The 17,095-nt window shown below is 34.1% G+C and overlaps 1 protein-coding gene and 1 long non-coding RNA gene across 5 annotated transcripts in view; one reads left to right on the forward strand and one right to left on the reverse strand.

The window, feature by feature from the left end:
* Nucleotides 1–17,095, forward strand: part of Irk1 (Inwardly rectifying potassium channel 1) — a 136,169-nt gene that overhangs the window by 54,229 nt on the left and 64,845 nt on the right. Inside the window, exon 1 of one of the 4 annotated variants that reach the window (XM_073986182.1) lies at nucleotides 10,137–11,011. The exons of the other annotated variants lie outside the window; for them this stretch is intronic. Coding sequence (XP_073842283.1) covers nucleotides 10,962–11,011 — 50 coding nt within the window. The 5' untranslated portion in view covers nucleotides 10,137–10,961. Of the gene's footprint in view, nucleotides 1–10,136; nucleotides 11,012–17,095 lie in introns of those variants that run through there. 4 annotated transcript variants of the gene reach the window in all.
* Nucleotides 9,062–9,915, reverse strand: LOC141403578 (uncharacterized). Its single transcript, XR_012412848.1, has 3 exons — nucleotides 9,806–9,915; nucleotides 9,534–9,721; nucleotides 9,062–9,474 (listed from the first exon to the last, which is right to left on the reverse strand). It is a non-coding gene; the product is annotated as an uncharacterized lncRNA (long non-coding RNA).

Genomic DNA, 17,095 nt, shown 5'->3' on the forward strand with positions numbered 1-17,095 from the left:
GAAGGAACCGTAGGAAGGATTTTTATCCTCTATGAATTCCAGGAGAAACATGTAGGTAGAAATCTGGACACGCAACTGAAGCTAAATTAACAGCTTTCATGGCATACACCGAAATGGGGGTAACTCCCGCAGTGCCGTATATATAGTGGTTTTAAAAACGTTTATTAAAGCTTTGAAAAATTTTCCCTACTATGGGCCCATCTTGACGATCTTTTTCCCGTCCTCTCTCTCCCTCTCTGAAGGGAATTTTTCTATTTTCTCTTGTGCTGCTTTGGCAAAATTAAGTGTAAATAAGCAGAGAGAAAAGAATTAGTCCGGTCAAAATAGACATGCGTATAAGGGGGAAATAGCAAAAATTCCCACAAAGCTGAATTTTGGTGGAGAGCTAGGGTTGGCCATTAGCAGCAACGTCCTAAAAGTCCCCAACGATCCCATGTGTGCAAAACAAGTTATTCGGGGTCAAAGGTCATTTTTGGAGGCAATATTCAGTTTTTTTTATTTTTTCTCAAAAACGGTAAGACTTAGCAAAAGCCGGCTAAAGTAAAAGTTGTAGATTCAATAATTTTCTACAAGAGTTGTCTTTATGATTCTTAAAAAAGACTTACCATTTTCGAGATATCGCGATCTAAAGGTCAAATAAAAAATTAGCCGCGTAAGTACATTATGATGCGAACCGGTTAAAGTAACGACACTATGTGTTAGATACTTCCGTAAGCTTTCAAACGATATCCACTTTGCAGTAATCGGTTCAGTAGAACCGGGTCTAACCCGGTTTTTAAATTTGGCCTTTCTGGTCGAATAACCGGCGAACTGGATCCGCAACCGTTGAAAATTATACATTTCCGTAATCAGCGCAACAATCCCTACCTTCGGACAAAACTTGAAAAAAATCGGAGAGTATTCGTTGGGGTCGTTCCCGTTGGGCTTTCGATTATACATGTGGGTTAAACGGGCTATTTTTGTATAAAATTACTCTAACATTGAATAACTCTACTAAACACGCTCCGATTTTGTTGGAATTTTTTTTAGAAGATAGCTATAATTTCGTTCTTCAAGAAAATATATATTTTTTGGGGGACAGACCCGATTACTTCGCTTATTTTAGCCGGTTCGTCTGAATATGTGCATATTTCCCTTATAAGTGCATAAAAATCATGTGTTTTTTAGAACTGCTATATCTCAAGAATGGTTCCTTCTAGGGAAAAAATTATAAAGGCCAAACTTGTAGATAATTTTTCTGTCTACAATATTTGCTCTAGTCACTTTTTGATTAGATCAACCGTTTTCAAAAAATAAATCCGAAAACCTAAAAACCCTTAAAATTTGACCTTTGACCCCGAATAATTTTTTTTGCACACATGGAATCGATGGAGACTTTTAGGACATTGCTTCTAATGGCAAACCCTAGCTCTCCACCAAAATTCAGCTCTGTGGGAATTTTTGCTATTTCAATGTCTATTTTGACCGGACTAAATTGTACATATTTTGCTCGCACTTTTTAAATGTGTAATTGTTGATGTGCCGATGTTGATGCAGTACAAACGAAAACTTAAGTGCTCGGGTTTTAATTTCTGTATCGGAGAACAAATTTGGTTTATTTTTGTTATGCGTGTTGATGCATGGTAGTGTTTAAATGTTATTCATAGTGATCGGTTGGATATATATTTCTTTATTTTTATGAAGTTAATGAAAGTAAAGATTTTCTTCGTCAAACTTCAACACTATACCGTGGAAAGTCATATGTTTTATATTTGTATATGATCAAAGTTAAGTTTCTAAACACTTTCATGTGTATCAACATTTTTTGAATGTGAAGACATGTATTTTTTCACAGATCGTGTTGACGAATTTGTTGTTCTCCACAGTTGGTTTTTCCACCAAGTCGCGCATTTCACACAGCATAAGATGATATTAAAACCTTTAATACGTTTATAGTAGATAAATTTTTATAGGATTTGGATATTTCATGAATTAACTGTGTATTTTCAACATCTTTTAATAATAAATAGTTCATCTGACTTCGGACCAAATTAGGTCCGAAAGTCGCCAAACACTTTCGAATTTCATAAGATTTTACTTCCGAATTCGGACCGATATCTGTCCGATAGTCGGTAATTAAATCAGAAATTTATACGATAGTTCATAAGAGTTCGCACCGAATTCGGTCCGAAAGTCGGCTGAAACATCCGATTTTCATCCGAATTTCGGTCAGAGAACACGTCAACCGCGCCATATGACTTTCGGTCAGAGTTCCGACCGAATTCGGTCCGAACTCTGATGTTTCTTCCGATTCTTGTTTGCTGGGTTGTTTCCTTATGCATGTCACATACAAAGACATTATACTCTTTCCACAGTGTGGTGTAGGGTTTAAATATGGAATAGAACAAGTAAACAAGCGTTATTATACCCTAATGTCCACAATTTGTGGTGACCACTGGGAATCCTAATTACCAATTACCTCAAATTTGTAGATTAAAAGTTAAAAATACCTAAATTTAGTCGGTACCGTTATCTAGGGGAACTATGTCTTTAATTTTGATAGAGACGTTTTCGGTACCCTTATATGGGTGCTATTTCCCAACGTGAACATTTTATTATGTCAATTATTTCCTGACAAAACATTCTAAACAACCCTCGCATTTGATTAAATTCATTTACATATTGTCTTTTTATCAGAATATAATCTCTAAGAAAATCACATTCTTCTTTCACCACCACCTTCTCCTACTCCTGAATGACACTTTGTCACATTCTGTGTGGATTCTAGGAAACGGGTCCAATGATATGTAAATGAAAAAATAATTCTGACACAGGCACCTGCAGCGAACCCAATTCATAACATATTTCAAAGAAAACGGAATTAAAAACGTGAACACATGCTGCAATAGATTTTTTTGACTAAAGAGGTTGTAATTAAAATCATGGTGAGGAGGGGATGGAAATAAGAAAACGATGAAACTGTTTCCTGGCTGTGGATGAAGTAACAAGTTATGGTAGTATCTTAAAAAAATCTAAGAAGTATTTAAAAATACGTTGAAGAAAAAATGTCACACTATTTATGCAGAAAAGTAAAACATGTCTAAAACTGAGCACACATAGCATCACCTGCAGTTACAATGGCGCCTAAATACGACACCAGCAAAAAGCATCATTGTCGTTCAGTTTTTTTGTGTTTGTGGTTCAATGTGCCACCAATGCGTAAAAGCGTTCCACACTCTATGCGACAATAACATTTGACAACGCGTTAATAGCGCGTTATTTGAGGTTTTGGTTTTTGTTTTTGCCTCATGTTCGCATTTGTAATCATACCAATGAATATTTATGATCGCCTATAAGCGCACCGTCGCATGAGTATTTGTCATACATACACGACGGCGTGATGTATGGTGTTGGGGCCTAGGTTTTTGTTGTTATATTTTCCTCTATAAATTGGTGGGGTAGATGGTCAGGGTGGTTGGTGTTTGATAATTTCATGCACTTGTTTGTTGGTATTCTTTCTTTCATTGGTTAAACATGCGGTTCTTCACACTTCAGCAACGGCTCTTGCTATACCTTTTATTGTTTCTTTTTGTTGTTTGTGGGACAGTTTATAGTAGGTATCGTTCGAAAAGACAGTGGTTTGAAGGTAGAAATGTTTTTATGTTGTATATATTTAAAAAAATTTCGATTAATCGCAGAGAGTGCCATATACATATAGTATAAACGGTAATCGTGATTTCTCTGCCTATTTTGATGCGGTACAAAAAGATTCGAAACAGAGTAGTTAAGATTCTACGACTTCGAGATGCTCGTTTATATACCCTACACCACAATGTGGAAGATGGTTTTTGTTTTTGTTATTATAAGATTGTTTTTTGAAAAATTCATGTAACACCGCGAAATATTCGGTGCTTACACCTGGGAAGTTTTTGCGGATTCTGAAACTACAATGTTCATAGACGAGAAAAATAAAAAACAAAAGAAATCGCCTGAGCGATTTTTAAGTAAATCGCGATTCAAGTTGATAATTTTAGGGGTTTTTAGGTATTCACGATTTTACTTGGAAACCGCAAGTTCTATCGAAATAGGACTAATGAAAATGTTGTAGCTATGAAAATTCTCTACAAGACTTATCTTTATTATAATTTCGTAGGTTTTACCGTTACTGAGATATAGAAGTTCAAATTGGGAAAATGCATTGACTGTATCGCTACCTTATAAAACAATGTCATACATGATGGTGTGCCTTAACTAACTTTAAGTGAAAACCACTTACACCTGGGAAATTTTTGCGGATTTTGAAACAGCAATGTTCATACAAATATACAAATTTAATTTTGGGTCCAAATTTTAAATTCTGGACCATATTCCAACAAATTACGAATTCGAAACTTGAAAACCAACTCTTGACCTCTCCTTTGATGCAAAAATATCAATTAATTATATCTATAACTTAACATGTCGCAACCAAACGGAAATTATTGTGTTCCGTGGAAAACTGTGCCCACAGGAAGTGGTGTAGGGTAAGACATGATCGGCGCCGTTCGACTATAGCGCTTTCTTAATTGATTTAACTTTTAATAATTTAATTGATTCGTTGCAAATATATTTGAGAAATGCCATAAGATTGCATTTATATTAGTACTCATTACTATTTCTAGTGTGCAAACTAAGTAGTTTCGAATACAACCACAATAAAAACACGTTTTGTTTCTTCTTGCAGGTAATTTTCATATAGTAAAATATCCCTCGTTGTTGGTAAGTCAAAGTAATATATTATTCAACAAAAAGACATATAACCCTGGCAACCCAATCCTTCCTACGTGCCCCAATTCTTTCCATTTCTAGAATTATAAACACTTTAAATTTCAATCCTTTTACATTTACATTTTAATAATTACATAAAATTGAAGCCCTAGTATTGTTACTATGTTAGGAAGAATTATAGAATTTTAATTGGAATATAGGTTCTAGAAAGACGTTTTTTAATTATTTAATTTTGTAAGAACGAAGTGAAATAATATGTTTAAACCTAACCTCTCATAAAGTATAAGAAAGAGAGAACATTTGTTATGTCTGCCTTAGCAGTCATGGGCACGCAACATAGGCAAACATAATTTCCTATGCCATAAGCAACTTAGCATTATGTGTATGCGAGTTATTGAGCTGTTATATGTAATTGTGTCTACCTCTGTTTTTGTGTCCAGTACTGTCACAAAGCTTGAACTCATGGACCATAATCGCAGTCAAAAATCAGTAGGCGTATACATTGTGCCAAAACGTATACGCACCACTACACTATTATTATCGATGCAATTTCGATGAGATTCCAATTATGCTGAATGAACGAACACGTTCCTTAAATAAGCTTAGGGCATATAATTGCCAGGTCAGATAAGTACTCTATAAGGAAAACTTATAAAGGGAATGTAAAAAATGTTTTTACTGTTTGTGACGATCTAGGCTATCGTACGTCTGTTGTAACGAAGCTAGCGTTCGCAATAATTGAGATGAACGCTAAAATTATTCACCCGAGTGTCTTTTTTCCCTAGGCAGGTCAAGTTCGAAGATAGGCTATATAGGTCCACGTTTTGGTATAGCCCCCAAATAAGGGTACCTACCGATTTAATGTATTTTGAGAATATTAGCTACATTTTTAGACCGAACTAGCTGTAATTTGACGTTCGTGGTACTGAATGGTCCAGAAACTTCTCCACCAAAAATCCTTACCATAGGTCCGTGTTTTGGTATAGCCCCCATTTAACGGTACCCCCGATTATCGGTATTTTGGGGATTTTAGCTAAATTTTTTAACCGAACAAGCTGTAATTTAGCATTTGAGGTCCCCAGTGGTCTCGAAACTTCTCTTCTAAAAATCGTTAACATAGGTCCATGTTTCGGTATAGACTCCAAATAACGGTACCCCCATTTTAGGTTTCTTTTTAAGATTTTAGCTTCAATGTTGACCGAACTAACTGAAATTTGACATTTGAAGTTCTCAGTGGTACCAAATTCCTCCACCAAAAATCTTCCACATAGGTCCATGTTTTGACACGGTGCTCTTGAAATGGAAGGTGCTTACACCTGGAAAGTTTTTGTGGATTCTCATAGATGAGAAAAATCGAAAAACAAAAAAATCGCTGGAGCGCTTTTTAAATAAATCGCGATTCAAGTTGACATTTTTAGGGGTTGTTAAGTTTTTTGCGATTTTGCTTGGAAACCGCAAGTCCTATCAAAATGGGAATAAAGAAAATGTTGTAGCAATCAAAATTCTCTACAAGATTGTCCTTAATGATATTTTCGTAGGTTTTACAACATTTGAGATATAGAAGTTGAAATTGGGACAATTCAAATTCAATTCAATTCTGTATCGTCTCCTTATAAAACAATGCCATGACTGCAATTTCCCAACTTAAACTTATACATCTAAAAAATGGTACAACCCAGGAAAAATTACATAAGCCAGTCTTGTAGAGAATTTTCACAGCTATAAGATTTTCTCAGGTCCCATGCCGATAAGACTTGCCGTATTCAAGCAAAATCGCGAAACCTTAACAAAAAAAAAACCTAAAAATGTATACTGAGCTTCTTTATCTCAAAAATGGTACAGCCTGAGAACAAATCATAAACGTCAATCCTGTAGAGAATTTTCACAGCTACATCATTTTCTTTAGCTCCATTTTGTTTGGACTTGCGGTTTCCAAGCAAAATCGTGAAAACCTAAAAAACACCTAAAAATGTGAATTTTGACCGCGATTTATTTAAAAATCCCTACAGCGATTTTTTCTTGTTTTTGGGTTTTTCTCATCTATGAACATTGCTGTTTCAGAATTCACAGAAACTTCCCCTGTGTAAGCGGTTTTCATTAAAAGTTCGTTAAGGTGCACCCTTCATGACATTGTTTTATAAGGGGGCGATACAGTCCCAATTTGAACTTCAATATCTCAAATATGGTAAAACCTACGAAAATACCATAAAGGTCAATCTTGTAGAGAATTTTGATAGCTACAACATTTTCTTCAGCCTCATTTTGATAGGATCTGCGACTTCTAAGCAAAATCGTGAATACCTAAACAACCCCTAAAAATGTAAATTTGAATCGCGATTTATTATTTTCTCATCTATGAAAATTGTAGTTTCAGAATCCGCAAAAACTTCCCAGTTGTAAGCACCTTCCATTTAAATTTGATTCAAGAGCACCGTGTTGGTATATCCAACAAGATTGAAGAAATTTTTAGATACATTTGTTGACCTAATTTAAGCGTTTGGAGTATCTGTGGTGGAACAATTTTTGTACCTAACAGGAAACTAATTCTTCCATTTTAGTTCAGAATATTTTATGGTGGAGGGTATAAATAGTTAATGTTTTCAATTTGTTCCCAGCCAGCATTTTTTAAATTTTAATCAAATTCTAGTCTCCTTTGATCCGACTGCATGATTAAAATGCTGGAATGTGAGCTCATTTTCTGATCATAAATGACTCCTTTGTCGGGAGGAAAAGGTAACCTCAGGCGACTCTTCTAAACAAATCACAAATGAGTCTTCCTCTGCATTAGTTTCGAGTAATTTTGGCCCATTTTCTGATGGTATATAAGGTCTTTTTCGAGTCGTATTTCAATCATTTATTGGTGATTTGTTGATTAATTTGGGACTTTTTTACGAGTCATGTTATTATCGTTTATGAGTCTCAAGGGAGTCATTTATGAGTCTTTTTATTAGACGAAATAAATTAAAAGATTTTTTTTCTTTTTTGATTCTTTCCTTTGTTTTGTAGTCTTTTCTGCTTTGTTATGTCTATTAATTATCCTTTATATTGCGCGGTGGTTAGTATACTGCTTCTTTATTTCACTTGGCAAAACCTGAACAAGTGTTGTGTTTGTCTGTACACTTAATATTATACGTTACATTTATATCAAAGTTTTATAGAAAGTGTATATGAGAATTATTTACAACCAAACAAAAATAAAACAAAACAATCAGTTTTTCCTCACCCATCTGTTCAAAATATGACCAGAAGATACATAATTATAATCACTTTTCAAACACCTGCATGGCCCTTTTTTGATAAAGCATTTTTCAATCTTCATGAAGACCAAAATATGACAATTAATAACGAAAAAGTAGTCACATTTTAAACGCCTCAATGATTTATTTGTTATTGCTACACATTTGTTGTTGTATTTTAAATTGAACTCTTTTTAATCATTACAGGGAGTGACTTTCGGGTCCCTTTCTGATCATACAAGCGACTTAATCAATTTTTGATCACCAAAAGGACTCTAAAAAGACTCCGCAATGTGATTTTTGATAAAACAATATTCCAAATTCTAGCTGGGTTTTTTTTATTTGTTTAATAATATGTCTGTTCCTGAACTGCAATAATTTCCTAATTGTTACTATTTATTATTAAAATGTATATATTCCTGCAGGTTCTGGAACAGAGGTTAATAGTATTCAGAATTTATATTCAAAGAAAAAACAATCAAAGAAGCGTCAAGGTCGGTCGTGCCGAATTTATTATGCTTTCCTGGTGGGGAAGTTTGCTGACCACTGGAAACCCTGACCGCCAAATTGCAGTCAATTTTGACCCCAATTTCTAAATTACACCGAAAATGGGGGCGATTCCAAAATGTCGACTTAAGTTTAGTTTTGCACAAATGTCTTGACCAGATACATGTATATTCTGATCATGGCCAATACTTCCTAGATATTGGCGAAATTTACAAAAAAGTCAATAAAATGTATGTTTTTATAAGAAATTAGGGATGAAAAGAGTTTTTTTGTGGACAATGGTGGATATGCTAATGGAAAATTCGATACCAGGTTTTGACAATTTGTACGCCTTATAATCTTTATCATCCAGAATACAATATGTGATTGTTTTTACCGGGAAATTAATTGTCATTCTCTAGTAAAATGTCAAAAAAAAAAAACATCACAATATTGCCTATTACTTCGTCAGAATCCCCGTTTGGTGGGTAAAGACCTAAAAAGAGAGAGAGAGGGAATTCATTGGGATGTCGAATGCGGCCTTTTATTCGATACAACTGTGAAATGTAAGCCAATAGCCTTTGTTGCTAGTGTTTTGTAATTATAATTTTATTATAATTTGTTGTTATAATAAACATTTAAATAAATATAAATAAAATAAACAACAGTGGAATGTGTCCATCTGTATTGTTTTCTGCAAGATTTGGCGTAGAGTGAAGAGCTAGTCAAGGGTGGTTTACCAGCGGTAAACATCGGCCGAGCGGTTTTTGTAGTTGACACAGCACACTAGGTATCACATTTTATGCGATAGATAGGAGAAACACGGGTCTATAGTTGGCGAATAACTTTTCCTGTTTGCTTTCTTTCTTGAGCACCAGACATATAAATCATGAATTCCATTCATTGGGTAGGCGTTCCTTCAGCCAAATTTTCCCGATTAACAGTTGCATACTCCAAGTTCAATCTGCACCACTAGTTCAATCTGCACAAATGTATATGGTAGCCCCTAGAAATAAATATAGAACACTATTGATAGTTGTTAATTTTATTCTTCACATTTCTTACATTCTTTATGTTAAGAGGATCGTTTTAATTTACATAAGCTTTTTCTTTCCAACTGCCGAAAATAATAAAATAAATGTCTTTATATCGTTGTTATAATTCGCAACTGGATCTTTTCGAGTTATTACTTGACAGTAGTTAGGACTACTGTATTATCTCATTCTTTCTTTTTTCAAGCGTCATCACAACTTCTGTTTTAACAAATATCAATTAACATTATAGTAAAGAACAATTAAATTTTAATTTATTAATTAGTATCATAACCCCGTACAAACCACTGTCCACTGATGTTTGACAATTTGATTTAACACAGCAGCTTAACATGCTTTAACTGCTACTGCTGTCGCCCGCCGCTACTGTTGTTGTGTTGCCGCTTATATTTTCGGTTACTTTTATACTGATATTTTGCCCATATGTATATATTTTTGTTTAGTTTGATTTGTTTTTAATTTGCAGCCTTTGCCCCTTACCCCTTGCGTTGAATAATTTCCCTGGCCCCCACCCTGCTCTGCCTTCTCACCCACCCGATGAAACCCTAATTGTAGATGAAATTTGTATTTTTGTGATTTTTCTTTTGACGTTTTTCTGTTTTGTTCAGGCGTTGACGTTACGTTACGGCGTTGTCGATGTGGTTTGAACAATAAAAGATACGGACCTGTTGGATGAATTTTTCAGTTTAAATTTAAACGTCTTAAAGGTGGTCGGTCAGAAAAAAACGAGCAAACGTTGCGTTGCATTACGAAGCATTTCAATAGTGTCGGACGAGAACGTGTTAATAGTTTACGAATATTGTTGACAACATCATATTACAAAGATCAAAATGAAGTAAAAATGAAATAAAAAATGTATGAAAAGAAATTGGGCCATTTAATTGCGAGTAATTAAAGCGAAAGAAAAAAACCATACAACTATGTGTTATAGTAAATTTTGTAAAATTAGCTATATTTTTGCATATCCCACCAAAAAAAGAACGTATTTTCTGTCGTCTTTGTGACCCCCCTCTATCTTTCTTTTTACGAGTTGATGTAAACATTTTTCGCAGAGGGTGTGAAAGTGCAGTTTAAAAGAAAAAAAAGTATTACAGATCTCTTAGTAGTTGTCATTTCAACTAAAAATAATAAAAAAGAAAGAAGAAAGAAAAATAATCGAAAATCGTGATCAACCGCACCAGTATTATAAAACCATAAGTATTCGTTATTAAAATTGATAACAAGCGACAACGCCAAAAAAACATTTGCATAAACATCGGAAACATTGTGTTGGAATTGTATAATTTTACCTTCCGCAACCTCAAATAAATTCAATCCAAAAAAAAGCAGCACATCATTCCAACACTTTCTTTGTCTTGCCTGCTGAAAATCTTCCACATTTCCACCATCTCTTCACATTTTTCTACTCCAACAAGTAACTGCAATTTATTAAGTATCCACAATGAAACGCCTGATGACTTGGGAACGTGATCTGGTCGATGCTATGTATGAGTAAGTGTGAAATTTTTTATGACATTGGTATACATATGTTTTCTTGCATTTTTAAATCCAAACGATTCACTTTTCACTTGAACGTATTTTGGCATTTTGATGTCTTAATTAAGGTGGCTTAATTAGTTAGACGACACCATTATAGTCAACATCTTCGACGATATCACTATAACTCGTTTGATTTATTAAAAAACATTTGTTTGGCAATTTGTCATTTATTAATTTGATCTGTTATAGATATGTATTGTTGTCGTTGTTTTTTTTTTTTTTTGTTTTCGTTCTCCGTCAATGACTTTGTATGGTGATTAATGCTTTTAAACGAAAGTTTTCATTCATTGGGGTTTGTTTGGTGTTAAATTTTTTGGCTGTTTTATGTTTTGATTTTTGTACAAAATTGGCTTTTTTTAGATGTGCTAGACTTATTGCTAGACAATTGTTCTAGATTTTCCGAACACTAAGCACTTAGTCAAGGGTAATAAAGAACTTGATTTTGATAGATTTTAACTGGGCACTGTAATAAAGACTAATCCATTGTTAAGAAATTAAGTAAACAAAAATAATTTTATTTCGATTTTTAATGGTTTGTGTTTCCCCTTGTTATGAAATTTAAAATTTTAATGATATCTGATATTGGATTTATTAAGCAGATAAGTTGTCATTTCTGTAAAAATAAGTTACATATGTACATACATAGGTGGCGCTATAAAGATTCATAAGCCATAAAAAGAAGAGATTTCCAACCTCCGTACTGTGGCTCAGAATAGTTTTATAGAGAATTTTCACAGCCAACACATTTTCTTTAGTCCCATTCCGATAGGATTTGCGGGTTTCAAGTTAAATCCTGAAGACCAGAGAAAAAATCTGAATGATTGATCTGAACTTCTATATCTCAAAAACGGTAAAACCTACGAAAATACTATGCAGGTCAATATTGTACAGAATTTTCACAACTACAACATTTTTTTAGACCCATTTCAAAATCCTGGAAACCTAAAAAACCTACAAATGTGAACTTTGACCGCGATATATTTAAAAATCCCTTAAGCGATTTTTCTTGTTTTTAAATTTTTCTCACCTATGAACATTGCTGTTTCAAAATCCGCAAAAACTTCCCAGGTGTAAGCGGTTTTCACTTAAAGATAGTTAACACGCACCATGTATTATCACATTGTTTTATAGGGTAGCGATACAGTCAGTGCATTGTCCCAATTTGAACTTCTATATCTCAATAACGGTAAAGCCTACGAAATTATCATACAAATCAATCTTGTAGAGAATTTTCATAGCTACAACATTTTCATTAGTCCCATTTCTATAGCACTTGCGGTTTCAAAGCTAAATCGTGAATACCTAAAAAGCCCCAAAAATTTCAATTTGAATCGTGATTTATTTAAAAAGCGCTACGGCGATTTTTTAATTTTTCTCATCTATGAACATTGTAGTTTCCGAATCCGCAAAAACTTTCCAGGTGTAAGCACCTTAAATTTAAAGTTGCTTCAAGAGCACCGTGTGTGGATATGGAACAACTCGACAAAAATTCTATTTTTAAAAAATCTCAATATATTTTTTATTTCAACAGATATGCCTCTCTTTCTTCATAATTTTTGTAAAGAAGTTTTTTGGTCATAGGGAGCATCAAATGTCAAATATCAGCTAGTTCGGACAAAAAAAAAATTAGCTAAAATCCCTAAAATACTTTAAATCGGCAGGTACTCTTATATGGGGGCTATATCAAAACGTGGACCAAGCTTGATAATTTTTTTTTTTGTATAAGTTTTTTGGTCATTGGGAAAATCAAATGTCAAATTGCAGCTAATTCGGTCAGAAAATATAGCTAAAAGCCTTAAATTCCTTAAATCGGGTGGTGCCGTTATATGGTGGCTATACCGAAACGTCGACCTATGTTGAAAATATTTGGTAGAGTAGTTTTGTGACAACTGGGAACCTCTTACGTCAAATTGCCGGTACTTCTGTCAAAAAAGGTTGCTAAAATCCTCAAAATACCGAAAATCGGGTGGTACCGTTATATGGGGGCTATACCGAATGTTAACGATTTTGGTGGATATGTTTTGTGACCACTGGGAACCGATATAGCCCATCTTTGAACTTGACCTGCTTATGGCAAAAAGACATTCGGGTGCAAATATATATCAAGTATTGCAGACGCTAAAGTTATTACAACAGAAGGACAAACGGGTTGTATCGACTTAGAATTTTATCCTGATACAGAATATATATACTTTTTATGGTCGAAAATAATTATTTCAATGCGTTACAAACTGAAAAACTAACTTAATATACCCGCCATACTATGGTGGAGGGTCATGGTAGAACAAAGAAGGTAAAGTAAATACTACAACAAATACAACTCAACAACAACCACAAAGGAATTTGTTTTTGTTTGTAACATTACTGTCACCGGTACATGTAAACAAAATAATGTCTATACATTATTGGAATTTATAAAACTAACATTTTTCACATTTGATTGAATATTTTGAAAACATGAATGAAAATTCGTAACATTTTCAATTTGAAAGTATCCATATCATTCTAATAAAATGGATAATTTCACGCAAAAAGTAGAAATCTTGCAAAAATGTTTGGGGTCGCTAAAAATTCATTGAAAAAGGAGAAGCTGTTTCAAGGTCAATATTTACATTAAGCAATTTTCCTTGCGGCAATTGTCAGTTTGTCGATGAGAGAGGGTGTTGAGGGGCAAAGGGTTACCATATGCCTCACCTCTCTCTCCAGCAAGCTGACAATTGCCGCAAGGAAAATTGCCTAATGTAAATATGGACAAACTTTTGTTTTTGAAATCAAAGAAGCACATGTTTATTAGGGCTTTAATATTTTAAAATTTGACAAAATATCATACATATTAAAACATATTGTACCGCTTCTATAAAAGGTGTTATAGTGTGCGGCACGTTGTTCGGACTTGGAAGAAGTTACATATCATTGATATGAAGAATTCTTTACGGGAAATAGTTTTTTCCTGAGTGATATATTTTTTCCTCAAAAAATATATATATATCCCTATTATACATCGAAAATAGAAATAGAAATAAAAATATAAAACGTCGTATGGAATTTGACACTAACATTACAACCCAGTTCAGTCAGCTGGGTATTGATCTTACCTTATATTGTTCTACAATGAGTGGAGGATATAAAAATTAAAAAATATTTTCAAAAAACTTAAAATTTGTTCATAAATTAGAAAAAATACTATTTGGGTTTTCACATAACTCATATATTACAAATATCTCCATTTGTATAAAGCTACCCAGCAAAATAAATTGGAAGTAGTGCAATGTGGACTAGTTCTGTCACGGTATGTTTTGATGCAGTTCAACTGGAGTCGTGAAAAAGGCACTCCATGTGATTCTTTGGATTGCATCCAAATGCGGTTAAAATGTGAGTAACCGCATTTGGATGCAATCCAAAGAATCACATCCACTTGTCACATTTTAACAACATCCGGATGCAGTTCAACGGAGTCGTGAAAAAGGCACTCCAATTCCTCACAATTTAACAGCATCCGGATGCAGTCCAAACGGAGTCGTGAAAAAGGCACTCCGTTCGCTACATTTTATTAGCAGTTGTTAGAGATCCCTATATGTACATAAATCAGATTGTACATCTCTACAGGCAGCGGCTTTCATTTTCCAAAAAGAGATAAGCGTGTTAACATGTCCAAACATTTGTTAATACAAACTAAATAATATTTAATATTTAAATAATATTTAATTTGTGAACATTTTTCCGGCAACTCACCAGAAGAAAATTTCCGAATGGAGTGCTGTTGGAGTACGTGTCGAAATCTTAACTGGTGATGGGAAGCAATAGCAAATAGCAAATGAAGCAAAAACAGTTCAGCTTGGAACAAATGCAAGCGGAGGAAACACGCATGTTTGCGATTGAATTCGATGGAGAATTTTCATAATTTGTGTTAATGTAATAAAGTTGTTAATATTTTTGTTTAAAACAAATAATAAATGCATTTTATTTGTTCTGGCATATTTTGTAATGGCTTGCACAATTTCCGCAGAATGCCTTCTACCCCAAAGGGTTAGTTAAAATGCAATGCCAAAGGGTCAGTTAAAATGCAGTGCCAGAGGGTCAGTTAAAATGCAGTGCAAAAGGGTTAGTTAAAATGCAATGCCAAAGGGTCAGTTAAAATGCAGTGCCAAAGGGTTAGTTAAAATGCAGTGCTTTGGAGTGCATCTTTCAGTAGTCACGCTCTTGTAAAAATCATCAGTGAAAATGCATAATTTGATGCACATCCAGATCACTTGTACATATCATTTAACTGCATCTTTGGAGGCAAACATTTTGCTGGGTATATACGATTACGGTGCGCCTTAACTAATTTTAAATGGAAGGTGCTTACACCTGGGAAGTTTTTGCAGATTCTGAAACTACAATGCTCATAGATGAGAAATATCAAGAAACAAAAAAATCGCCGGAGGGATTTTCAAATAAATCGCGATTTAAGTTTACATTTTTAGGGGTTCTTTAGGTCTTCACGATTTTGCTTGGAAACCACGAGTCTTATGTAAATGGGCCTAAAGAAAATATTCTAGCTGTGAAAATTCTCCACAAGATTGACATTTATGATATTTTCGTAGGTTTCACCGTTTTTGAGATATAGAAGTTCAAATTGAGACAATGCACGGACTGTATCGCCTACTTATAAAACAATGTCATTACTGCAATTTCCCAAATTAAACTTATATATCTTGAAAATGGTACAACCTAGGAAAAAATAAATCATCCAATCTTGTAGAGAATTTCCACAGCTTCAACATTTTCTTTAGTCCCATTTTGATATGACTTGCGGTTTCCAAGCAAAATCTTGAAGACTTAAGATAAAAACCTAAAAAATTGAACTGAACCTCTGTATCTCAAAAATGGTAAAACCTACGAAAAACCTAAAGTTCAGTCTGGTAGAGAATTTTCACAGCTACAACATTTTCTTTAGACTCATTTCGATACGACTTGCGGTTTCCAAGCAAAATCGTGAAACCCTAAAAAAAAAACCCTAAAATTGTGAATTTTGATCGCGATTTATTTAAAAATCCCTCAGGCGATTTCGGATTTTTTAATTTTTCTTATCTATGAACATTGCTGTCTCAAAATCCGCGAAATCTTCGCATGTATAAGCGGTTTTCATCAAAAGTTAGTTAAGGCACACTGAGCATGATATTGTTTTATAAGGAGGCGAAACAGTCAGTGCATTGTCTAAATTTGAACTTCTATATCTCAAAAACGGTAAAACCTATGAAAATATCATACAAGTTAATCTTGTGGAGAATTTTTACAGCTACAACATTTTCTTTAGGCCGATTTACATAGGACCCGCGGTTTCCCAGCAAAATCGTGAAAACCTAAAGAACCCCCGATTTATTTGAAAATCCCTCCGGCGATTTTTTTGTTTCTTGATATTTCTCATCTATGAGCATTGTAGTTTCAGGCACACCGTGCGATATGACAAAAACATATAATTTCAATAAATATAAATAAAAGTGTTAAACGGAAAGGGACGGGTATAATTATACAATATGGGCTGAAAGAGGGCATTCTTAGGCATCATTCTGCGATAACGAAACTTTGTTCCCTAAATGTTCTAGTCAACTAAATTTGGAATTTCAAAAAATGTAGTACCTGAGGAAAAATAAAAAAGCTCACTACCTGTAAACGCTACGGTAATTTATTAAACCGCTTCTTAAGGACCTATCTAACACAAAATAATGAACATAATATCTGTTATGGTTTCCGAGAAATAGCTATTTCTTTCTCCAGAAATTTGCAAAACTGAAGTATTTTCCAAAATTGGAAACAATTCTCTTCTTTAAAAGTACACTACGCCCATAATATAATATTAATTGTTCCACAAACATCCCTTCTCTCATGCTCAATGATATGGGACTTACTGTTTATCGCCGAGTCTGAACGGCGTGTCCTAACACACCACTTGTAGAGAAATACTCGGAAAATGTCGCTGAGGAGTATTTTGCTACCGTTGGAAATTTGATGTTGCCTAGCCAGGGAATCGAACCATTGCACCACAGTGGCACC

This window comes from Musca autumnalis, unplaced genomic scaffold (assembly GCF_047663935.1).
Source record: "Musca autumnalis isolate F117 unplaced genomic scaffold, ASM4766393v1 scaffold_1, whole genome shotgun sequence".
Lineage (NCBI taxonomy): Eukaryota > Metazoa > Arthropoda > Insecta > Diptera > Muscidae > Musca > Musca autumnalis.